This window comes from Apis florea, unplaced genomic scaffold (genome assembly GCF_048593485.1).
Source record: "Apis florea isolate Af1SG1 unplaced genomic scaffold, ASM4859348v1 contig_2291_pilon, whole genome shotgun sequence".
NCBI classification, from domain to species: domain Eukaryota; kingdom Metazoa; phylum Arthropoda; class Insecta; order Hymenoptera; family Apidae; genus Apis; species Apis florea.
Genome location: NW_028256553.1, coordinates 940,000 through 966,247, shown reverse-complemented (window position 1 = coordinate 966,247; position 26,248 = coordinate 940,000). Strand labels below are relative to the sequence as shown.

Here is a 26,248-nt window from a genome sequence, read left to right as displayed (position 1 = left end):
CCCAAGAACGCCACGAATGCTACTAGAAAAATTTCAACAACGAAACGCGTATCATCGAACGAAAAAGAAGAGAGAAAAGAAATGCGAGGATTGGAAGGAAGAAAAATGGGGGAAATCGAGGGAGAAGGAAAAAGAAGAAACATGAATCGAGGTGGCAGCAAAAGAGACGAGGAAGAAGGAGGATCGATAGGTTCACTTGTTGACTGGAATGGACGTAAGCCATGGTCGGGCGCCATGATGGAAAGAGAAGAAGGTGGATAATTCATCGGTCACATCCACCCTCCATGGATAGAGCCGTACGATGAATAAAAGAAACCCACCAGCCTTTATGAATTATGGAATCGACTCGACCGATTTAACCAACCTCTCCCTCCCCCTCCGTGACTTTTGTCAGTGGGATGTCGCCCTTCTAATTCACCTTTCACACCTGTTCTCTTCGACCAGAAGAAGAAATGGAATTTTTCGAACGTTCGTTGAATATATATCGATGATTATGTTAATACACGAATGTTGAAATCTGAATCGTGATATGATAGTTTCGCGAAATGTTGACGAGTCTGGTTGGAAGAGTTTAGCGATAATTGTGGATCGAGAGATAATTCGTTTGAATTATCGTGGCGATTATACGTAATGCACGTGTGTTGAGGATTTTGGTGTAGCAGTTTTGTTATGAAATTAAACGTGATACACGAAGGACGAATTACGTTCAGTTTTGCTAAAATGTTCGAGTTGGATGAAAGTTTATTCTATTGGCAAATATACGATGAATATAAAATAAGAATTTGTCGTTTCGTTCAAATTATCATTTTGATTCTGACGCGTTAAACGCGAATTGTTAATCAGCAAACAATTCGTCAGAGTAATTCTAATCGCGAGAGTAATATTATAATACGAAATCGATCGAGATTCAAATAGAAGAGATATTAATTTCACGTGAATGAATTCTTCAAAATCCGGAGGATCGTTCCCTTCGAAAGGTTTAACTTTCCGGAAAAGATTTGTTCGAGATATATATATCTAATATTTCTAAAGTAGATGGTAGCTAGTTCACGATTTGACGGAGAGGCTCGATCCGTCAAATGCGAGGAGGAAAATTGGCTGGGAAGAAAAAAAAGAGATACGAAGGAGGCACGTCGAGTATTAAATCTACGCTACTTTCGCTGCACTTTCCAGAGATTCACGGCCGTGTGTGTGTGTGTGTGTGTGAAGAAATCGGGATAAAAAAGTATCTTTTATTTTTTAATTTTGCTTCGAGATTTTGTAATGTGCGTTGTAACATTTCCTTTTCAACGTCGATCAGAGTATGTTCGACGAAATATTTCACGAGTCGTTTCGTTTATTTATTTATATTATTTATATTATATTCTTTAACACTTTTCAATCGCAAAAGTACTCGCATAGACAAAGTTTTCAGCATTGTTTTATTTTCGAATTATAATTTTATCTGGAAATAAGTAAACATTTTGGAACAACGGTATTCGTAAATAATTATCGTAACCCTTCAGAAATTAGTTCGCGATATTTTATTTAGGATGGAATCCACGCGATAAAACAAGAATGGACGATTCCACGAAACTTCGTTCTTTCCTTTTCTTTACTTTCTATAAATTTAAGATTTGATTTTTATTTTCAAAAAAAAAAAAAAAAAAAAAAAGGTACTGAAGGAACGAAGGAAGGTTTTGAGGATCTGATACGTTCACAAAAATACGTTAATAAGTAGAGATTTGTTTAAACAGATATTGATTGACCGCAATGCGACAATTCCGCGATAAATATTCAGTAGAGGCTGATCTAATGAATGCTAATTACAACAAATGCGGCAAGAGGGGATCCATGTATCGTGGGAGCGTCGTTACACGAGCGAAAAAATTCTTCAGAGAATCTTGTCCATCGCGTCCAATGAATATTCGAGCGTACGAATTTTATTCGATCCTTCCTTTTCGCAAAAATTTTCGTTTTATTTTCCACCTACAAAAAAATACCCACAAAAACGCATCCTCGCAATTTCTTCACCCTCCCTTAACCCTTAAATTTCACAATCTCCTCCTTGTTTCCAATTTTCAGAAAAATCTTATCTTGCACAAACAACAACAACAATAAAATAAAAGTAATTTTTCCCAATTTCTCGCGACCTTTCACTTCCTCTCGAAGAACCATTGAAAAGGGGAAAGAAAGAAAAGGAAGAAATGAAAAAGAGACGGCGTGCAAACCGCCATTTTCCCTCGAACGATCAAAGCAAATGATCATCCCGTGAATGGAACGGGAATAGTTTTCGATTGTGGAAAAGATTCGCGACAGGGGGAGGAAGTAGAGGGGGGGAGATGATCAATGAAATTCGTTTACAAACGAATAAAAGGGCGAGGGTGTGATACCTGCTCGACCGTTTCCTCGATGCGATGTATTCGATGCCAATTGTTAGTTTCGCTTGCACAGACGTTGGATCGATTAATAAAAACGTAAATTGGCAGAAGCGGAGCCGAGAAATTTCTTCTTTTTTTCTTCCAACCCTATTTCGTTTATCCGCTCTCTATATGCCTTTATTCCTTTTCTCTTCCGCTCGCTTTGTTGGCTTCGTTAAAGGGGTGAAAGGGGGTAGTTTTGAAGATGTACAGATGTTTCAATGCAATACCGTTTCTTTTTTTATCATTTTTAGTTCAGCCTCGTGATTTTTCTAGATTGTTTTGGAAATTGTAAATGAAACGAAAAAGAAATGTTTGTTCTTCCTCTCTCGTTTCTCGAAATTTGGAAAATGTTATTGTGTTAAAAGATTTCTTGTATTAAAAAAATTATATCTCTTCAACGATCCGATCTAATAAAAGTTATAAACACTAATTTGTTCAAATAACGAAAACTATCCCCCCTCCCCAACTCGAGAGAAAGTTTACGAATGTAAGAATGTTTTATATCAATTATTTATTTATTTTTTTTTTCGAAATAATCGAAATGCATCGAGAAAACTTCGCTCTTGATCCCGGATTATTTATAAAAATTATGAACAGATAATTGATTCGAACGATCTCTCTCTCTCTCTCTCTCTCTCTCTCTCTCTCTCTCTCTCTCTCTCTCTCTCTCTCTCTCTCTCTCTCTCTCTCTCTCTCGAGAAAGAAAGAAAAAGAAGGGAGAAAGGTAGGAGAGAGGCGTGTTCGAGAAGGTTGCATCGTCGAAACGTGTCGGGAAATTCCCTGAACGTCGATCCGGCAAAAATGCCGCTGCGTTTCGAGCCTTACTTGGCACGTCGAGCCGAAAATTTTCCCCGCGGGCGGCGACGATACCGATTGGCCAGCATCCAGATCTTGGCCGAGTTTCGTCGTAATACTACTAGAAGAGCCGGGCCGGTTCAAGGTTGGTATTGTGCTAATCGCGGTTGCACGTGCGGTTCCGCTGAATTTCGCCATTCGATGGGACACAACCGTGAAAATGTTTTTCACGCGTCTCGAATCTCGTTAAACGGATTCTCGTCGATTACGAGAATGAATAGTGAAATTGTTCGATTAATTGTCCATGTTGATCGGTAGATTCGATATTTGGATTAAATATAGATGCATTTTTGACGAGTGTAAAATAACGGTGTAAGTATAAATAAAAGTAAGTTTTTGAGAATTGCAAACGATGTATAATTAATAAATTAATGTAATAGACTTAAAATATCGTAATTGTATCGCGTAATTATATTTAGAGAGTCACGAAAACGGGGAGAGCGAAATAGCTAGGAATTATAAACAATCTGATCATTCCGCCCCCGTGAATTAACTCTACTAAAATCGGATCGTTCAACGAAAAGTTAGTTGTTCGTCTAATTTCCTGGTAATATCGTTCGCTGCGTGTTGCACGCGAACGATAATGGTCAATAACGTAAACCAGAAAACCGGTATCGACTGTTCCCAAGGGAGGGATCACGCTTCCGGGACGACCGACTCAAATTAATTGAAATCGTGGCGTAATGCACCCCCAACAAATATTATTTGCGCCAACGTAACTTAATTGCAATCTTGGAGAGGAACACACCTTTATTTCCTCCCCCCCCTCTTTCGTGAACAAATATTCGAAAGATATTTTTAAGGGCAATCGAATTTTTTTCGCAACATCGAACGCGTTCGATGCGACATCTTAACAATCAATTTTATTCAGAGACAATTTTTTGTCTCTCGAGCATTAAATTTGGAAGAGTCAAATTTTTCTTTCACAAATGAAATTTTTGTTCTTACAGTTTCGTGAACTTGACCATCGAAACCTTGCAAAGACAGGAAGCCTCGAGAGCCGACTCGGTCTCGCATGAATAATGGCTGATGCAACTCGGGTGGATAATCGAGACGGCGTACAATCGCGTTTAAACGGGGTTCAGCGCAAAGAGAAGATTGGCGAAACAGGCGTAATAATCATCGCGCACGCTCTATTCCGTCGTATAAAATCCTTTGCGAATCGTGGAACAGTTGTACAGAGTAGTCGCAAACGTTTCTGTTTCGATTAATTATTCGCGGAGCCACGAATCGCACGGTTAATTAGCCAGAATTGCTGAACATCGTGTTACATCCAAGTAATTGGTTGCTCGCGAGATGCAAATTGTCTTCTTCCACTTCCGATTCGCCGACTCTTTTTCGTTTCGTCGATCTATAAAATGGATCCTTCTTTCTTTTCTTCTTCGACGAGATGTTTTTAACTCTTAGGATTTCGAACATAGTAAAACGTAAATTTCTACGAAAGAATTATATATATATATCGAAACTTTCTGAATTATCTTAAAATTAAGAAAATTTTAAAATCGCTACAACTCGGAAGATAGCAACTTCCGGTGGACGAATGAACGATCGTTAGAAGCGTTGAACCTTCCCCTTTAAAACGCTCTTTCGTTTATCTCGATACGACTTCCGGTTCCCGAGATATCATCGCGCAAACAAAAGGGTAATTTTTAATCGTTTGCCTTGCCCTCGATTAAAATAAGGAAAACTTTGAACCGCCATAACTCCGAAGATAACGACTTCCGGTGGACGAGTGAGCGATCGTTAGAAGCGGGGAACCTTCCCCTTTAAAACGCTCTTTCGTTTATCCCGATCCGACTTCCGGTTCCCGAGAAATCGTCGTGTAAAGGGAAGGGTAATTTTTAATCGTTTACTATTTCTATCCTTGTCTCCTACTCGGATCTCTCGATCGCACCTCGTCTCACGCGACCTATCTCAAAGTCCAGACGAGCGACAGACGCGATTCTAGGAAAGATACGTAGTACGCATTTCCAGGAAAAAATGTGGGTCACTGGGTCGCGGACCCATTCATTATTTTTATAAACCGTATGACCACTTTGAATCCTTGTATCTCGGCAACGAATTGAGATATCGGGATAAAACAAAAAGGGACTTGAATGGCACGGCTTCCACTGTATTTCAAGTGGATTTTGGTGACAAAATTTTAACTTCTTTTCACGATTTTTACACGGAAATTCAAAGTTTGTCGCTTTGATTTATACGATATAAGATACATACGAGTATAATTTATCATGTTTTCAGTTAACATTAAAATAATTTGATACATTATATCGACAATCTGTATACAGGTAAGAATGTATACTTGCTGCGTCTACGTTTACATTATACATCGTTATCGCAAAAATATCCAAGTGTACCTTTCAATTTCAATGACAATGATATATCATAATATCGTTTTATCCTCCCTTTTTTTAAATTCGCCAACCTCGGTGTATAATTGGAAACTCGTCGAATCGAATCCTTTCCTACTACGGACGAGATTGGAGATGGTGACACGAGTTGCAAGGTTTGTGTCATCCTCGTTACCCGATTCTCTTTCCAGCCCCCCTGATCTTTCACCACTCGACGTTCAAATCTCTCTCGTGCACCCGAGTGTCCCCGAGGTTTTTTCTCTACACTCGCGGAGCAGGATTTCGAGCACGCCATCCTATAATTCCCGCCGCGTATTCATTACGCCTTCCTTGACAAATTAACGCGAAGGCAGAAGGGGCGATTGGGGGCGAGGCTGTTGAAATGGCGATTTTTTTTCGCTCCACCAGAGAATTTCACAGCGTCGTGAAATATTTTCACAGAGACGAAGAGATTTATTCTCTATTCACGGATGAATCCTTAATATCTTCCAATGTTAAATTTATATCCGTTCCGTTGGAAAGTTTTGGGAAGTTTTTTTAAAATTTGCGGATCGTAAAAACGATCTGTTCGTGAGAAGTGATTAAATTAAATCGATATGAATATTCGAGGATGATACTCGGATATTCGGGGATTGTTATTTATAATATTCGTTGAAATTTCAATCTCTCTCTCTCTCTCTCTCTATTAAATACAATAATTTAAATTAATCCATATTTTCCAGATCAAACCACCAAACCGAAATGAGGGATGCATTAGGGAGAATCTCGCGCAATAAACCATCCAAGGATTAAGTCTTAATGGGAGGCTAACATTTCTAGAATTGTACAAGCTCTAAATCTACCTGTCCAAACGTTTGTCCTTGAAACGTTATTTAATCCTGTACAAATCTTACCAAAACCTGACCAAAATTCTCCAAGTATGAATTATTTTCGTTAAACAACCTTTTAATTTCTTTTCAAATTCAAAACTTAAATTGTTAATCTCGATTTGGCTCGAAAGCATAAACCCAGGGATATAATATTAATTATTTCCTTTAGAGAAATTAAATTATCATCTTTGACAAGACTCGATTTCTTCATGTATTGCATCAACACAGATAAGTAAAATTAGAAGATGGAAAGATTGTAGATCGAGTATTACTTTTCGTTTCAAAAAAAATATGATCGTTCAATCAGATTCAACAATAATGAAAACTCGTTATTTTTTTTTTTAACCTTATACTCGATTCGTAACAACGAAAATTTCCTGTTATAAAATCGCTCCTACGCCACATAATGCAGATCGGTTCGAATCGGTGGAAAATTGGATTCTAGCTGGTAAACATTGCCTGGGAGAATAGAATGGAGAAGAAGAAGAAGAAAGAAAGCGGAAGTAATCGAGCGTGAAAAGGAGAGGCTAAAGAAAAAAAGGAGGGGGAAATGGTAAGAAACAGAAGTTGGGGACGAACACACCACGTTGGCTGCTCTCTCACCCAACGAGAAGTTGGACAAGTGCAAAAGGGAAGAAATTGTTTCGAAATCGAAGGAATCTCTCTCTTTCTCTCCCTGCGTTTATTCATTTTATTTCCTCCTAGCTTTATTGGATTCCAATATATCGAACGTTGCTTATTCCCCATTTTATATATATATAATTTTATAATTTTCCATCGGATAAGAGGCGACATCGGGGTCGATGAAGAGCATCCAACGTGCCCTTTAACGCGCCACCCCAATCGATATATTTCCATATTGCCTGGCTAAAGAATTCCCTTCACCGGTCACGGTTAACCGATCAATCGGTACTTTAATAGAATACTCGTGCAGATTTATCGTTAAATCGTGGATGAAGGAGATAGGATCGTTGGTTGGATAATTGTCAGAGAGTGCGTTGGGATGTTTTTCTTTTTTTTTTTTTTTTCGATTGAAAAATATTAAAGAAATCTCCCTATCTCTCTGGATCGTTGATGTTTAGACAAGAAGAGATAATCTTCCTTGTCGATTTCCAGTCTCGATTCACTGGACGATGAAAGAATATTATTTTTTATCGACTGTACGCAAGAAGCAAGTTCGATCGATAAAATTGACGAATGAACGGATCGTTGTGAGAATTATAAGTAAATAAACCGAATCAACATAGATTAAATCTGTGACGAGTAACGGTATGAATCGTAATGTAAATTCGATCGGGTTTAATCGTAGAAAAATCGTTTGCAGTCGAACTTTGAACACCGGCTTTCTCGTGAGAGAATAAAACAGTTTGCAGTTTTGTAATAAATAAACTGAACTGGAATACACTGGAAACAAAAAAAGAAAGAAAGAAATATTCCAGTTAGGAAGTTATAGGAGCTTCTACATAGCTAAAATATCCAGCTTCGTGTTCTCCTTCGATTGTTACGAATCCCGGAGAGAATACGTTATTTTTTATCACCCCTCGAGGTGATTAAAAAGAAAGAATTCACTTCGCTCACCGATATTCGGATGCTGCAATTTCCTGCATATCCGTGCCTCACGTTCCAACTTCTGAAAATCTGAAAAACAAAGAAGAGGGAACGATAATTAATAAAAGCAGACAAACAAATGGAAAGAAATTAGCAAGAAATTATTAACTCGACTCGAGGAAAACAAAGGAGAGGGATAATTAATAAAAGCAAGCAAAAATAATCGAAAGAAATTAGCAAATTATTAACTCGACTCGAGGAAAACATCCTCCAGTCAGATTGATATTAAAGTTGACAGAGTTTACGCAATTTATAGGATTCATTTATTATTTATTATCGAATTATTCGCGACTCGCGCGTGTTCTCGAGACATTCCTCCGCGTGTCCTAGGCGAGCTTTATCGAGCGAAAATTTCACCATAACCGATAGCAAGTACAGTCATTACCGCGAAATCGAATTTCTCAACGAGCTCCCTTGACGAGTTTCCTCGTGGCCAATTCACCAAGGACCGCGATAAAATTGGATTTCTCCGAGGCCAGCTCGTTTCGAGCACGATTTCCTCTTTCTTTTTTCCGTTGCGAACTTGTTGCGAGTGAAGGGCCCGTCCCTTTCCATCGATTTCCTCCTCCTATTATTCGTTCCTTTTATTTGTCAAATATACCATACGTTTCCATTGAATTTATTTCCCTTTCGAGAAAACGAGCAACTACCTACGTTCTTTCACAGACACGTTCGAATTTCTGCGTTTTCTAGATTAATAACGAATAATAATTGGAAATTGTAAATGAAATGTTTCTTATCGTGCCTTGAAAATTTATTGAAAAACAAGGGTATAAAGAGTCATCGCTTTAAATTTTCGAACTATTATATTTTCCTAACGAAAAACATAATTTCTTAATTCTTGATGTTGGCGAGATGCTTCCATTCCCTTAAAAGCAAAATATCCTTTTAAACAGTTATCGAATCATAAATGTGAAACGAATTAAGAAAAAAAAAAAAAAATAGAATCAAAGTTTATGAAAATCGTTTCGAAAACACACGAATTTATCCATTTATCCAAGCGACAAACGGCTGGGTACGTAATGGTATTCCTGGTCGGTTTTAACCTAAAGAAAGAAATCGTCTCCTCACCCTTCCTCGCCTATAATTAAATCTCCAACGAGGCTCGACGAAATCATCGTTCGCATTCCGCGCCAAACAACCAGAATTAACGAGCAAGTCTACCGACAAGAAATAAGAATACAGGAGCAAGACGAGGGGAGGCAAATTGGAGGACAGAAGCACTTGACGAATAAAAAAAAAAAGGAAAGAAAGAAAAAAAAAAGGAAACTAGGTTATTCGTCATTTCTCAGGTGTACAGGAGAAGAATCTTCGAGAGAATCTTCAAGAATCGTTGCTACGTTCGAGCGATTTTGCCTCTCGTTTCAATTAATCGATTCTCTCGATTATTGCATTTTCGAGAGAAGATCCATTCCATCGAATTGAAAATCGACTTGATTTCATATTCAGAATCTTCTGAAATTCCATCCATCCACGAACGATACATAATCTTTAATAATAAATCGTGGCGATAAGCTTGTGTTTAAAATTATAAACAACTTATAAACAACGATGTTGACGACGACGACGTTTTTGTTTTGTTTTTTTTTTTTTCTCTCTCCAGTCTCCTTCAGCGAGATCGATCCTTCGAAAATATCCCACGAATACATTTAACGTTCTCTCTCTCATGCCTTGAAAAAATGCCGTGATTATAAAGAGGCAATTCACCGAGTCGCGACGTAGCCTTTGGCCAAGATTAGGCAAAGCTTGATGAACCACCCTTGTCCCCGCTAAACTCGTTAACGCGCAGAGGCCACGTGCACAGAGGAGAAAACATCTCCTTCTCTCCGTTTGGATTTCGTTTTTCCAATCTTTACTCTATAATTTTCGAAGTGAAATTAAGATTGAAGTTTCTTAGAGAGAATTTAGAGGAACAATTATACAGACGAGGTACGAGAAACATTTTATTAACCAACAATAAATATTTATCGATTCGTTTTAAGATATCCTAATTGCGAATTACAAAATATCCAGAATTTAAATAACAAAAAATTGACATTTTCTAGATCGAATTTCATCCTCTTGAAAAGGTGGAAGTTATTATTCCTAATCGTATCACTCTTATACAAACTTGTGAAAACAAAATTCTTCTTTAAAAAGGCCACGTTCATCCAATCCATTATCTTCAATCTTCATATTCCCGTACACAGGGAATCGAAGCAGATGTACAGGAAACCAGATAAGGATAGAATCCGGTGAGATAAAAATAAAAAAAAAAAGAGAGAAGACTTTGAGAGACGACTTGCGTTCGAGCAGCCCTTTGCGTCCGATCGAGCACGAATGTCACGAAACTCGAGCTAAAAAACTCTCCCCCTCCCTCGTGTCGTGCAACGGATTGCGTCGAGGGGGCTAACAGGGGGCGAGCTCTTGATCTCTCGAGCGTGATAAGGAGACGCGCGTGTTCGATGGGCAAACGATGCATTCCGCTATGTTTCCATGCTATCTTCGACGCGAGGCGTGCGCATCCCTGTGTTTTTCCTGCGCCGCAGGACGCAGGCGTGAACTTGACGATGGGTTGTTCGAGGATTCCGTTCGATAAAGGAGAAATTCACGCTCAGATTTACACTCGCCATGGTGAGTGTAATAATGCCGAGGGTGGAGGAAGATGTGTTTACGTGTTCATTTAAATTTCAGAAAAGATACTTTTTCAAGTATCGAATCGATTTCCTTTCGTTTACTCGACACGACGCTCGGTCGATGGAAAATGAATAAAATTAGCCGAAAGGAAATAAGAGGGTACATGGAGAGGGTTAGAAACGAAGTGGAAGGAAGCGAAGGGGGAGAGGAATTCGATTCGTGAAGTTTGGTTTAGGAAGAATTTGATTTATTCCGTGATCTTATGTTTTAGACGTTGGTAAAGACGTTGGGTCCTTTGGGACGGTGAACTTGTCTCGAGGCTCGGTGTCTTGCCTTCGAGGGGAAAAGTCCATCGGAATTCGGTGCATCGAAAAAGGTCTCTGCAGGTCTATGGGCAGAGATAAGAGAAAGAGGATTTTCTATTACGTGATGTATATATATTTCTTTTTGCGATTTCCACTGAATTTTAAAAAGGTCGTATATTTCCAGAGATTTGTTCGAATTGCATGTATCTTCTGGAAACTAGCACATTTATCATTATTTTGTATTTAAAATTAATTCGTAAAATCGTTCGATCTTACATATATATATATTTAATTTGCACGTTGTCGAGTTGGAATGATCGAACAATTGCGGGAACAATTCCAAAGATGGAACCACGTCGTTTTATCACTTTCGAGTAACGAGCTATACGCGAAAACTTAATTAGGGGAACAAGGTATCCTGGAGAAACGCCGATATAATAACTCGAAACTTTCCGAATATATATATATATATAAACACTTGGCGCTCTTAACTGATAATTAGAACCCGTGCAGAAACTTAGAGATATTCAGGAGAACGAAGATACAGTTCAAAGAGAATAGCTTGTAACTGGGTCAAGTTCTCCAAGTGGACAAGAACTTCCCTTCCATTTCTTAGAATTTAAAATAGAAACAAGTGAACGAAACGGAGGAGGGGAGAGAGCAAACAAGAAAATGGATAAAAGAAATTTATGAATGGGGGGGAACTTCACGATCATCGTCGGCCATTGCACCTAAAAAAATAAACTGGTTTACCGGTTGTTACGGAAGGAGAGAGGCAAAGACGCGAATAGAGGGAAATTATTTGGAACGATTTCTTTCTCGTCGATGAAACGGAGAAAAATGAAAATCGAAAGACGGTATCTCGTTGCGTTTAGAATCGATTTTGTGACCACATTTCGAGCGTGATTATATAAAAAAAAAAAAAATATGAATATTTAATTACTTGGACTAATAACTTTTGTGGAAATTAATTTCTTGCTATTTCGAAACAAAAGATTTAAAGCCAAGCTTTAAATGGCATGAGATCATTTTGCATTACTATATTTTATCCCAAGTATCATTAAGATAAAATTAATAGAATTTACAGATCAGTTACGATACAGTTCGTTCACTCGAAAATATTTTCCTTCGATCGCACGATTAAACCACGAAAATATTTTCATATTCGATTTTTATCGATAAATATTATTATTTAATCTTATCTCTCGAGAGTAATATTTTCGTTCGATTCCATTTTCGAGGATCGAAATGAAGGAGTTTCGAGGGAAATAAAGGGAAGAAGTGGAGATTTCGTGTGTTGTTAAAAGATCGACCCTCCCCCCCCTCCTCCTGTACGATAAAAAGAGAAGATGGATGTGGTAATTTTCTTCTTTCTTTAAAAAAAAAAAAAAAAAAAAAGAGTGATTTGTTTCGAAGGAGTTCGTGTAGTATGTTCGTATTCGAGTATGAAAATATCCGTAGACTCGTAAATATGAATATGCAAGGGACAATGTTTGTAAAACATGAAAACTGAACGCGAAACACCTCGAGTACCGTTTAAAATATTATACCGGCATTATGTAGGATGGAGCTTGACGCTTGTTATATTCCTCGCTCTTGATCCACGGTAATGTAAACCACTTACTCCTTGAACAACCCATTCCCTCGTGATAATTACGTAATTAAAATGCAACAAGTATTTTAAAATTTCAAGTTTAATACCATTTAATACGTGCATGCAACGCGTAACTAGGCGTAAAAGAAGAAAGTTTTCAATTTTCGAACGGTCTGTCTTTTGTGTAAAACCAGGAAACAGGTCACGCAGGAATTTTCGAGTCGAGATCTTATTTTTAAGTAAAAAACTTGAAATCAAATCATTCAAAGATTTATGCGATGAAGATGGAGAAACTCTTTGAGGGAGAAGAGCTTCTTTTATTCCTTCGAATTATTTCCGAAATTAACGTGGATATTCGAAAATTCGAGGGAATGGAAGGAAGAAAAATTGTAATTGTTACGAATTAAACGTTTAAAAGACGAATGATCCCCAAATTACTCGTCGAGAGTAAATTAAACTATTACTCTTGAAACGAAATGATAACTCGATCTATCTTTCAAAATTAAGATCCCCGAAACTTTGGTAAGAGAAAAGTTATCAATCGTCAAATTGTTCTCGTTAGCTACTATTTTCAAAACAAAATTTTAATTAATTCTTGTGGAACCAAGTGGAAGAAAGACCTGTTCCCAGAATTTCCTTAAAATTAATTCAGAAATTCAAACTCTCCGGCAACAAAATTCCCGTAACAAAGATTCGATCGAGGGGGGAGGGAAAAGTTTTTAATTTCGCCATTAAACGAAACGTTACGCTCGCTCTTATAAATGAAAACGCGATACGTAGTCCAGTAAAATTTAATTTTCAATGAAAATCCTCATAAAATCAACGCGACAAACTTCGATCTTTTCCAACTTTAAACAACTATTAACGCTTGAAAATAATTTTTCCTACAAATTTCTATATATATATATATATATCTTTCGAAGCTTCTTTCACGAACGAAACAAAACAAAATTCAAATCTACTAGAAAACGTATTCTTCATAAATCTCGAAAAAGAGTGAGGAGAGAGAAACTTTTAGAAAACTTTATATTCTAACAAACCAAATTACAATATCCCCTCCCCCCAAAAAACAATACACCATTTTCCCAATTTCACGCATCCCTTTTTTCCCCTCTTTCTCCCGAGGAGAGATGCGGGAGGAAATGGGGGAGCGAAGAATTGGAAATCCCGAAGGAAATCGGTCGGCGATAGGCCGTTTCCTTTCTCTCTCTCTCTCTTTCCACCGGTCTTCCTCGGCCCGATTCAAGGTGAAACGACGAATCGGTCGCGCTTTATTCGTTTCAGGAACATGCGGTTGAACGGCGTCCGTGGGTAGGTCAAGAGGTTACTGGAGCAAGGTCGTGGAAGAGAGGGTGCCATCCCTCTCCGCCTGGCAACGAGAGGAACAGAGGGAGGGCGAGAGAGATGGAGGGAGACGGGGAGAGAGAGAGAGAAAGTCGCTCGTCTTCCCTCCACTTTGCAACCTCTCTTCGTCTATCTATCTTCGTCATCCCTCCAGTTACCTTTTACCTCTGCAGAGGAACCGGCCAAAGATAGAAAAACGAGCCAGTTGCACGTCCACCCCCTCCTCCCCCGCGATGCCTCGAATTAATTCCCTCGAAATAGTTTTACCCTTAACGCTGCGGAATCGTGGGTGCGTGGCCGCGGTCGATGGAAGGAATGGAGGAATCTGGAGGAGAATCTTTTTTTTCTTTTTTTTTAAGAGAATTTTTAGGAAGTGGAATGGAACTTTGAAGAAGATGGTAGCGGTATGAGATGATCGAGATACGTAGATCTATGGATTTGCTCGATGATGAATGTTTAACTTCGTTTCGATTTGTTTTGAGGTGAACGGATGATTATTACGAAAAATATCCTTGCTTCGAGGAGTTTTCTTCGAAGAATGGCTAGGATATATATAAAGTTAATGAAACAGTTGTACGAAGATGTCACGAATATTCCGATTATCGAATATATCGAAAAGATAATTGGCATCTTCGAATATCATCTTATCACTATCAAACAAATTCTAATTTTCTATTCTACGGTGAAACAAGATCTACATTTCTCGACAACATGCAGAATTTTCCCGTTGAAAGATACTCGACTCGAGTTAAGGAGAAAAAAAAAAAAAAAAAAAAAAACGAACGAATCCCAATTCCATCGCGAGTATAACATAAGAACGGAATAGCGGACGGGGCAGTGGTTTAAACCCGGCGGGGAAGAGAAACAAACTCGCGCGCAGGCATCTCTCTTAGCCTATCCTCTTCCGTTTGTATACGTTGTTGAAGCTTGGCCCAGTCGTAACGTTTTCGCGTGCAACGAAACTGGCCAGCCTTCGCCCGTGCCAATAGAAACATAGACGTGAATTTATCTTCCCCTACTTCTTCCCCGAAACGTGGCCGGGGAAAAACTTTTCGCTCTAAAAAACCAAACTTTCAGCTCCCGTAATTATACGCGTGCTTTTTGCAACCTTTTTAACGAACATTTTAATATTTATTTGGGGGATAGGTGCGTTATCATAGTTTGAAATTTTTCATTTTTTGGGGATTTTCGATAAGGTGCTCGTTTAATTATCATCGATATATCGTTTGATTCGAGTTTTTTTTAATGGCAGTTTAAGTTATAATGTTAAGTTATAATTCATTGCGACAGAGAATCTGGTTTTCTAATATATGAAGAAACGTGGCATTATTCGTTGTTTTAATATAAATATTAATTTCTTCTTAAATCTTGGAATCTGGCTATCCGAAAATCGTGAAATTGATATTGTTATGATTTTATCTTACACGTTTGAATGATTTTTGCTCGGCCATTTTGCATCAATGTTTGTGTAAACATTTCAATTGGATAAAATAAACTGAAATCGAGCAATTCGACTTACAAGTTGCCTAATATAATAAGCTTAGGAAGCGGTATAAAAGAAAATTTCTAGAAATCTCGTTAGCCTTCGTCGAAAAAGAAAAAAAAAAAAAAAAAAAAAAGAAATTAACGAAATATCGTAAATTCGACGAATTCTTCAAACGAGTCATTGATTCTATCTCTTCTATCAAAATCCCCCCACCCCTCCTCATCTTTATTATATAATTTATATAACAACAAAGAAATGCTTACAGCTTACATTTCGATGTCAATTCTCACGTAACGTAATTAATTAACACGGAGGCAAAGAAACATGTATCAATTACCAAAACCAAAGCAATATTATCACACGAATAACAATATTAAATAATCCTCTATCATGAAAAATTATTCTATCGAGGGATAATCGATCCGCGATGAGAAAGAGATATAGAAAGTTGGAAAAATTTGCGTTAAGTTTGTACGGCTCGTTGACGTCAATCCTGTTATCGTATCGAGATGCAATTTCACGAGATGCGCGAAAGAATTCGCCGTCCGGTAAAATTTCATTGGAGAGGAGCTCGAGCTCTTAGGAGAGCCTTGTGACGTCAATCCCCTTATCTCGGTGACGTCGATACACGTTGAAAACCGCCATCTTTTTTTTTTTTTTTTTTTTTTTAAGACAAAGTTCTCTCGAGCGAAAGAAAGTGAAAGAGATTCGTCTCCTCCTCGTCGAGATTATCCCCTCGAAAGAAAGTCCCTTTCCTTTTTTTTTTTTTTTTTTTGAACTTTTCTTTCAACCCCCTGATATCCTATTCCCTTTTCAGATATTTTTTCGCCTAGCAACGCCACGTGACGAAGAGAATGCGAATACGATTTGATTGACGAGGATTCATTCGCGAAATTCTGATTTCTGATGACGCTCTGATGAAAAATTTATCGATACTTATTTACTTTTCTTATTATTCTTCCATCTTATTGTCTCTTCTTTTTAAATGAAATGTTAGGCGGAAGAACTTGAATTGCATCGTGGAAAAAAGGGTGTAAAGATTCGTTGTTGGTGAAGTTAATTTGTCGATATATTCGTGCGATTTAAAAACTTGGAAAGAATATATGTGCTCGGTTTTAAAATATATCGTGCGATAAATTACTAGTCAAATTATATTAAAAACAATTTTCTACAGCCCACAGATCGACAGAGTTCTTCGAGTTCTTATTGGAATTAGATGAATAAATTTCCTCCAAGTTGAATTGGAAAAATCGAAGTACGAGTAAAAAAGAAACGAGAATCTATCGATATCTCGTATCGTTTCTCAAAGAGAGCGAATTGTTCATTCGTTTGTTCGAGCCGTCTCGATCGTGGACACCAACAGACAACTTTTTGCTCCTGTTTGGTGTTTCCCCCTAGCGAAGTGGATCGTCGCCCCTGCATTCTAACCGCGACCCTCGAAAATTCCGCTCGTCGCTCGGATTCTGAAGCCCGATTACACCCGTCCGATCGAACGCAATGCGGACCAGCATCAAGGCAAACAACCAACTTTCGTCCCAAAGTTGACCTGTTGACGTTGAAAACACGGGTGAACGAGGCGTCGACTTTCTATCTACGTAACAAGATCACAGTCTTATTATTATAGAACTGTGCGTATCTCCACCTTTTTTTATCTTATTCTCGAATGAATAACACGTATATAAATTCCGTACATATAAATAACTGGAATTAGAACGTACAAGATGTTGATATATATATATATATATGTTCGTGAAATACTTTTTGAGAATTGATTTTAACACCTCGTAATAATAATAAATATATATTTATATAAAATATAAATATTCTTACTGTAATTTCGCGTTGGATATATAAATTAAGAATCTGTTCATACATTGTCTTGATGCGCGTTGAAAATACAGGAAGAAAAATTTCACAAAGAATCGTGTCGAATAACGTAATCCTACGCTTCATACGAACGCTATATTAATTTTATCCTAATGAAACACGCGTTTTGCCATTTCCTTATAAATATTCCTCTAATATTCCATCGTAAATATTTCCTCGTGAATCAGGCTCCCCTTTTACGCGTCGAGCACGGTACGAAATATACGGTACGAGACGCGGGATGAGTCACGCAAACACATATTAGGATCGTTGCCAAAAGATCGATTGATAGGGACAATAAAACTTATGATATAGCGGCCCATACTATTCGCTTGGGTGGAGATCCGTTTGATACTAAATTTACCGATCGATGCTTGCTAAACAAAAAACCGTGTACAAACCGTGACAAGAAGCTGTTTCAACGAGTCAGTTTCGCTTAAATTATAATACCTTTCTTTTAAACTTGAAACATTTATCATTTTTCTCCCTTCAATTTCGAATAAGACGCTCTTATAAGCTTCTTTACTTTTCTCAACGAAAGATCCCTTCATAGATCCTGTATCGTCTATTAAAAAGAAAGAAAAGGCCGAGACGTATCGCAGGAAAGGAAGAAAGTTTATTAAAAATATTCTAAGCAAGGAATCCGTGACACGAGAAAAATCCATCCACTGGAACCGGAATCTTTCATATTTCTATTTTTCCCCAAGCAAAATATCCTCTCCCCCTCCCTCCGTAAAAATTCTTCCGAAATTCCGCCATCGTTCGTGAATAATTCTTGTTAACGAAATAACGTATTACTAACTCTTTACTCCATCGAGTCCAAAATCTGCGCGACATCTTCGACATTGCGCGAGACTAAGAGTAAAAGACCAAGCCTTGACTCTTAACTCGTTAATTAGATTGTCCATCGTGTCCGCCGTTTATCGAATCGCTTTTGCTCGATATTTTGATTGATTCAATTAGGGAACTCATCTGGCTTCCGGAACGTTTTATTTTATCTCCTTCTTTTCCTACTTTCTTCTCCCTTTCTCTCTCATAGTAAATGGTAAATAAAATTCCACGCAATATATATATATAAAGAATGTTTTTAGAATCCAACGATTTTTATCCAAATTTAAAAGATTCTCCTTTGACTTCTTAATTCCATTCGTTTGTTATTATTCCTCTTGTTAACTCTACTTTCGCACCAAATGCCAAAAATATACATTAATCCAAGCCTGCCTTATTATTTCTTTCATTCGTCCCGCTTATTTTTTAGCCTCGACACGTTACCTTAATTATCGAACAATTCCATCAACGAAGAAAATATCAATTGTGTCCAAAGTTATCTTTATTCGGAGATAACCTTATTATCATCTTCGTTTCCGGCGATTCGAGAATAAATTCGTGAAGGAAGAAAAAAATTTTTGCAGCCCGGATACTAAACTTCAATCGCGTCCCGCCCCCTCCTCCCTCCCCTCCGAATCGAAGATGGTACGGTACTGGCAACTGTTCGGTCGCGGAATGGAATTTTGGCAGACTGACAACGGCGTCGCTCGTTGTTTTTAGACGTTAAGTCCTCTGTCTCGGGTACACAGAAAGCGCACCTCTTTTCGCGATTCCATCCTTCGTATCGTCGCGACAACGACAATGTCTTCTGGACAAATGCGGATTAAAATGGGAGACGGCAGTGTTGGCGGTGGCGATTAGCGAAATGAGTTTGAGGATTTGAAGATTTGGCCGCGGTCTAATCCATCGAGTCGGTGTTGTCCATTCGTGCGGGATTGAGATTTGCTTAGGGATATACTCACACATATATATATATATATATATACATCCGTGAATAAGGAATAATTCGAAGCTCGTATATAAGATTTGATATAAGATTGAAATTAAATATAATATAATTTCTTTGAATTTTTACTCTTTGAATTATTTCTGAGAAGAGGGAATTTCATATCTTCTAAGTCACGGTTAAGGGTGGTATTTTTAATGGTGGTGATGGATACGTTTTCAACTTGGATCGAAGTTTCATATTTTATTTCATTTTATCTTTCTACTTCAGCCACTTATATTCTTTTCCTTTCTCGTGCTCGAGCTATCTATTGTCTCTCTGTGTTGATTCTATTTTTAGAGTCAATTCTATTAGGTTAGGCTTAACTCTTCAAACTTGCTTCGTTTTTTTCTTTCTTTTTTTTTTTTTTTTTTTTTTTTCCTTTATATACATTTTCTCCTCGATTTTTTATAACACGTTGATTTCCTGCGAAAAATTATTAATTTTCATTTCAGTGTTAATTTAATAACACGTGGATGATGGTACCTTGGAATTTTGAAATTTGGTTGGATATCAAGAGAGAATTATGTGAAAATAACTTTTAGATTAAATTTAACAATAGATCTCAAATCCTCAAGGTCGGCACATAGTTTAAAACTGTCGTTCCTTTGTTATAAAATATCTTTAACTCTAGGTGACGGTTTCAACGTTATTGTAAGGATTATGATGTAATAAAATTTAAAAATATTTTAAATTAATACACTGGATATAAATTATATTATTCCAAGTTTCAATGTTTCTTTTTTCAAACCTTTGTACTTGCAACTATTCAACGATCAACTTAAAAATAAGAAGAGAATCGGCCATTAATAGACTGTTCAAAGAGACGGAACGACGTCATGAAACTTTGAAACATCTCCTATTTTTGCGCAAAACTTCCAAAGACCATTTTCATAATAATGCCCTCGTCAGAGCTTACCAAGCATAATCGTTTCACCTAACATCTCTGTGTATTTTAAATGCTAATGCCCTTGTATCGAAACTCTGCCTCAAACTTTCAGAAAACTTTCCCTAGATATAGCTCGTTCACAGTGTCTATCCACGATATTTAATTATCAATCGACGTTTCAGATTGTTCGAATCTATTATTAACACGTTCAATATGGATAAAGATAGAAGTCTCGTGAGAATTTCTTACTCCACGATGATTAAACTTACTTTTCCAATTTGTATCTTCTGAACAATTATTCAAATAATGAAAGAGGGAGAAAAGTTTTCCACGATAATCCTTTCTTTCGCAAACACATTTCGATACAAGTGTATTCGCCGTTTTACAATTATTTTTTTTTTTTTTGTTCTCGTCAAAAATCAACATTCCTTCGATTTCTACAAAATCGTCGAAACGAACTTACCTCTGGCGGTGAGCTTTTTCGTGTTTATGATCTTCGCAGCGAATTCGTGACCAGTGCTCTTCTGAACGCATCGTCGAACCACAGAGAAGGCACCCCTGAAACGAAGAGAGATCGTTAAATTCGCCAACAGGACACAAGATCTCGAGGAGAGAACGATAAAACTAACGAAATGCGATACGATTAATCCGTTAACGAGCTCGATTCGTAACTGCTCTCCAAACTTTGTGTACGTATGCATGTACGTTTGGCCTCCTCGAACGACTGGAATATATTGGAATATCGTTGGAGGCTGGAACTTTGTCGATTACACTATCGATTGTGCCTGTGCAATATAGAGATGGTTATTGGATAATCGATCTTTATCTTAAATCTTTAAATTTTGGAATAATAGGAAAAGTACAATGTACATCCGATTAAAAACGACTTAGAAAGAATGGGAAATCGAGCATCGAGATAGGGGAATATAAGTCGAGAATCGGCTTCGAAACGCAATTGTTTTCTCTGGACACTGTCTTTTGTCTCTTAAAAATTGGATGACGAGAAAAAAGAAGCGGGTGTGGGCGAAAGATGACCCAGATCCACATCGATGCAATTAGCGAGCGAAAAGAATTGAACTTCCGGAGCTCGTTATTATTCCAGAAATATTATTTATCCTCGTCGATCTTATTCTTTCATCAATCGAAATTGACGAAGATCGTTCAAAGGTTAGGCGAGCAAAAATACTCAAAGAAAAATTAAGAATTCGAAAGAAATGTTTTTTCCCCCCTCCCCCAAGTGAGCATAAAAATCGTCGAGGATTATAATAAGAATATTAACGAGCGAGTGAATCGATATTTATAATTTGTGAAATTATTTTATCCTATTCTTTCTTCGATACGAAGTAATATTTCCATAAGTGACTTTATAACTGGCAATTTGAAATTGAAATTTTTATGAATTTCCTGATACACATGACAATCGAATACTCGCATCTCTCATAAAGATTCCATGATAAGGTAAATCTTATATCTTCGTAATATTCAAATATTAACACTATTGCGATTCAAATATTCCTTACGATATTTCTGGTAAAATTTCCACAATCTTCGACTATTCATTATTCATATTACATATATTCCTTCATATTCCTTCATATTATGTATTATTTGTTCACAAAGTCGAAAAATCTAAACAAAAAATGAGATAATACATTAAAAAAAAGTCATATATTAATTTAGAAAACGTGAATAAATCTTAACCATAATAAATTATATAATAATCAGATATTAACTTTATAATTGACATAAAAAGAGAAATAATGATAAGAATATCAAGTAAATCCTAGAATCAAAATTGCAAAAGAGAATTGAATAACGCAAATCAATTGAAAAAAATAAAATAAAATAGCAAATAAAACATTACCAAATTAACTCTTAATGGATTAAACGGTAAACTTAACCTAAAAACTTTCAGCTTCACTTTTCAAACGATTCTTCGAAATTTCAAATATCTTTGCCTACCATCCATCATCCAAAGTAATAGTATCACGATAAAGAAGAGAAGAAAAAGGGAGAAAAAAAGGAGAAAAGCTTAACAAAAGACGAGAAAAAAGTAAGAAAAAAAAGGAATAAAAGCGACGTAAGGACGAAAGGTCAAGCCTTGCACAACGTTTCACAGAGGGCCGTCGCGTATAGTATCCTTCGTTGAAGTAGTTCAAGGCAGAGCGCATCGGCGCAAACGCAACCTTAATGTTTCATCCTGCAGCGCCGCGGTTGCTCCTGCGCTTAGTTGGTCTGCAAAGGAAAAAGGGCGAGGCCCCCCACCTCTCAGTCCCCATGGAGACCGATCATTACCGGAGATTGCCGATCTATCTGTATCACGTGCTGCTCACTGGATTATACTAGTGTCAAAAATGCGATAATATCGATGATTCGTAGCATACTTCAGAAGGTTAGAATCTTTTTAGTTATATTATACATTTATTAGCGAAACGTGATGTATTGCGATTTAAATAGCGAATTTCTCCAAATCTAACGCGAATATTAACAATAAAGTTTGTTGGCTCGATGTTCTATAATATTCCTATTCCGAAGATACTGTTTAAATTTTGCTTAGAAACTTGGTCGTGTTTAACGTGTATATCTTTACTACATGGAAGCCTTTGAGGTTAAGAATGCTCTGAGTGGATGAAACGAGGCAAGTTTTATTTGTGAGAATGATTACGAGTGTGAATGTTTAAGCGTTTTGTGTAATTAATTAAAGTGAGTTGTGTGTGATACAGGAAATTGCTCGTTTACTCAGGATTTGGATGTTTTGGTAAAGTATCCTTGCAATTTAGCATAATTTAGTTAAAGTCGTGAACGTGATACGATTTTCCCTCTTTTGTTAATTTAAATGCAATGAGAAAATTGACATAAATGATCTAATTTCTTCTTGTACGTTATAAATCTTCTAAATTAACAGAAAATTTTTATAAATTAAAATTTCACTTTGAACTTTTTCTTAAATTGGCTATGCATCAGTATAATATATTATTTGATTCGTCCTAATTTCACAAACAGTATTTGATTCTTTGATCTCTTAATTCAAAGATATTTTGAAATTTCTCTTACTAACAGATCAAACTTAATTAACTCAACATGTTATAAAATATTCTAAATTTTCATTAAAAAAATTCTTCATTCTATTTCAACGTTTTCTCGATCGTATCTCGATCGAGAGAAGATTCGAGGAATCGAAACATTCTTCGATACGACACGATATCGATTCTCTATCGAATCTCTTACGAGTCTCAAACATGGCGTCCATCTGATTAGTGAAAGTGCAATTTTAACTGTAATTTTTTCATAAAAATCTTTAAACCAAAGTTTGTGAACACTTAATCAAATGTTTGTTTGCATTCGAGGAAATTTGCATTCGATAGAGAATCGGTATGTATCAATTTATTAAATGATATAACGATAAAATATTGCATTTTTTTGTAAACGATAATAGACGAAGTATCATTAAGTATTGTTGTTATTTTTATTATAAATTAGAATAATTTGAAATATTTTCCCTATTATACAGTAATAATATTTATAAATTTAATATTTTATAAATAAGGAGTTAGTAAGTTTCCAATGGAACTGAAATATAGGAAATCTAGAAATTCATATTAAAGTCTAGAATCTTTCGATCAAAGTTCATCATACAAATGATAATAAAATAAGCTTTAAAAAAAAATTAGAATATCCCTCTCACGAAATAGAAACATTCAACATATCCATTCAAAACATTTTAAAATATACGGACCAATATATCGACAGTTTCCAAAAATCAAATAATAATTAACACAAAATAGAAAATTCGTTCATGTTTACCTCACGAACCGTTCTCCATTCATTGAAAAATTGAAAATTTCTTTACACAACTTTCCAAGATGGATAATTTGATTACATCCAAGAATCTATCGAAATTCTCGAAAACGGCGGAAGTCAAGTCAGATGCGGATGGTTCGACAACCACGAACGAAAGGATAGACGCAGTGATTTCGAATGCAGAGCCCAACGAGGAAATATTCTCCTACCTTAGAAATATTCTATTATGCCGCAAAATCAGATTCGAATGGAAACGGCGAAAGACTCGTGGAGAATTGAAACGCGAGACGAGGGCGCGAGTGAAATTTCCTCCATCCCAAAGATAGAATCCTAACCTGAGGGTGATTCGTTCGGTTTTATCGCGATACGTATCGTGTATTACAATTCCATTCGTCAGGTGGATTGGCGGCCTTCGTCTTTTTTTTTTTTTTTTTTTTAATGAATATCCGTCACGTGGACGGAGACCGGCATGGAAAAGTTTTATCGTCTACCCGGGAGACGAGAATGAATAAAAGCGAAAATAAAAGGAGGGAAAGAAAAGTCGACCGGCGCTCTTTTTCTCTCTTTTTTTTTTTAATCGCTCCGCCATTCTTGCGGCTAACGTCATCGTTATTCGCTCGCCTTGCACAAAGCCTGCACGCTGCAACGGGCAAAGGACACGCTGCTCAACCTATTTTTCCTAAGGCCTTCATTTTTCGTTTTTCTACCGTTGTTTACGTCCCTGGCCAATGTAATAGGCTGAAAGAAATTTGAAGAAAAAATGCTGGTATTAGCAGCGTGATGAGACAATAAGGGGCTAAAGTTCGATTTGATTCAAAGTTTGCGTTTTAAAAGAAGATAGAATGAATATTTTCTTTTTTTTTTTTTTTTTTTTTTAATATTCGTGGTACAATTTTAGCAATTGACTTGAGCGTGAAGTAAATCAACTTTCGTCTTAATTACGCAATCAAGGAAATTCCTTAAAGAGGAGAAGAAGAAGAAGATAATCATTATTATCCTCGTTTACAATAATAAAAACGAATAAAACGACGTTATATCAAAGTAACTAGTCTAAAAAGAGGGGGGGGGGGAAAGTCTGCAACGCTTTTTATCATCCAAATTAATTTCCTGCATAACGAACAAGAAAGCTACGTAGCTTCACCCGTTTACGCGTAATAAATTTTACGAGACTAATTATCTAGCCTACATCCCGCTCGAGCCTCTCCCGCAGCTTACCGTAAAAAAGAAGAAAGTTAAAAAGTAATTAACGAAAAGCACGAGTGCAAGATGCTTCCAGTAAATTTAATCGCAAAGAGGACGAACAACCCTAACCCACCATCCGTTTGCTTATCGTAAAATTCATCTTTTTTTTCTTTCTCAAAACGCGAAACCTATATATATATATATATATATATATATATATAACCTCTAGAGAAATTCTTTAAAAAAAATCTGAAACTAGAAACTAGAGTCACTCCAGAAATCCAGATCCAGAAAGAAAGGAAGTAAAAAAAAGAAAAAAAAAATTGAAAAGGCTAAGAGAAGCCTCTTGTCGGAGGAAGCCACTGACGCAGAAACGGTGGTCGAGTGACAGTGTCGGCCTTGAATCGAGCCGGTCGACGTGCAACTAGGGCGTGCAAGAGCAACGATGAGCCTTCAAAGCGAAGTTTCCTGGCGACACACGGTGCACAACGTTGTGACGACACGTCGATGCCTTTAAATACCTTTTACCCCCGTGTGCACGACAGGATAGGGATTCTAGAGAACACGGGGACGATAGAAAGACGACGATAGGAGCCGCACACGGTTATAAACGGTGTCCACCATTTTATCGCCGATCGATTTCCCTCACGACCGAATGGTGATCGCCGTTACGTTACGTGTCGCGTGTATTTCTGTATTTTGTACGCGACCCAGGGATCCTTGAATTCGTGAAGTCGACCGAAACTACGCTCGACGGTAATCGGGAGAGAGTTGGTAGTAGCTTTTCTCGCAGAGAACGGGCTCGTTCGAATTTACTTCTAGGAACTTTGCAATTTTTCTTGTGTAAAGACGATCGAGAGTGGTTTGAGGTTAATTGATGCGTTGCTTATTTACGAACTCGACTTCGAACGGTTTGAGAGCGTTATAGGTATAGGGAAATCTCGTTTGCTCGCAAACTTGACCTTATCGTACCATCTGGTCTTTTTTTTTAACCCTAGTGCATCTGGTAACTAACTAGTGTATCTAGTAACTAGAGAACTAACTAGTAGTAGACCGTAAACGGATCGCCATGTTTAAGAAAATAATTGAGTTTAATTCGTAACGAGCTTGTAGCAAATCATTGATTGGAGAGAACGATTATTCGCAAACTCGTCGTAGCTAACATCTGATCTTCTTTGTAATCCTAGTGCATCTGGTAATTTACTAGGGAATCGTAGACAGATGCCAATCTCGGTTGGAGCGGAGAAAAGTTTTAATAAGATACAAA

The 26,248-nt window shown here is 37.1% G+C and overlaps 1 protein-coding gene and 2 long non-coding RNA genes across 32 annotated transcripts in view; 2 read left to right on the top strand and 1 right to left on the bottom strand.

The window, feature by feature from the left end:
• Positions 1-26,248, bottom strand: part of CaMKII (Calcium/calmodulin-dependent protein kinase II) — a 131,356-nt gene that overhangs the window by 69,857 nt on the left and 35,251 nt on the right. For 16 of the 30 annotated variants that reach the window (XM_086903309.1, XM_086903311.1, XM_086903316.1 and 13 more), the window contains exons 1-3: positions 21,519-21,627; positions 20,462-20,783; positions 8,056-8,115 (exon numbers count right to left, since the gene is read on the bottom strand). In XM_086903309.1, the coding sequence (XP_086759435.1) occupies positions 8,056-8,115; positions 20,462-20,699 (298 nt within the window). In that variant the 5' untranslated portion in view covers positions 20,700-20,783; positions 21,519-21,627. Of the gene's footprint in view, positions 1-8,055; positions 8,116-20,461; positions 20,784-21,518; positions 21,628-26,248 lie in introns of those variants that run through there. The other 14 variants (XM_086903314.1, XM_086903336.1, XM_086903320.1 and 11 more) reach the window with 1 other exon arrangement.
• LOC147658286 (uncharacterized) lies at positions 16,699-19,807 on the top strand. The gene is made up of 2 exons (XR_015290727.1): positions 16,699-17,058; positions 19,565-19,807. It is a non-coding gene; the product is annotated as an uncharacterized LOC147658286 (long non-coding RNA).
• LOC147658284 (uncharacterized) overlaps positions 23,213-26,248 on the top strand; it is a 43,449-nt gene continuing 40,413 nt past the window's right edge. The window contains exon 1 of the long non-coding RNA XR_015290728.1: positions 23,213-23,370. This is a non-coding gene — a long non-coding RNA (uncharacterized LOC147658284). The remainder of the gene's footprint in view (positions 23,371-26,248) is intronic.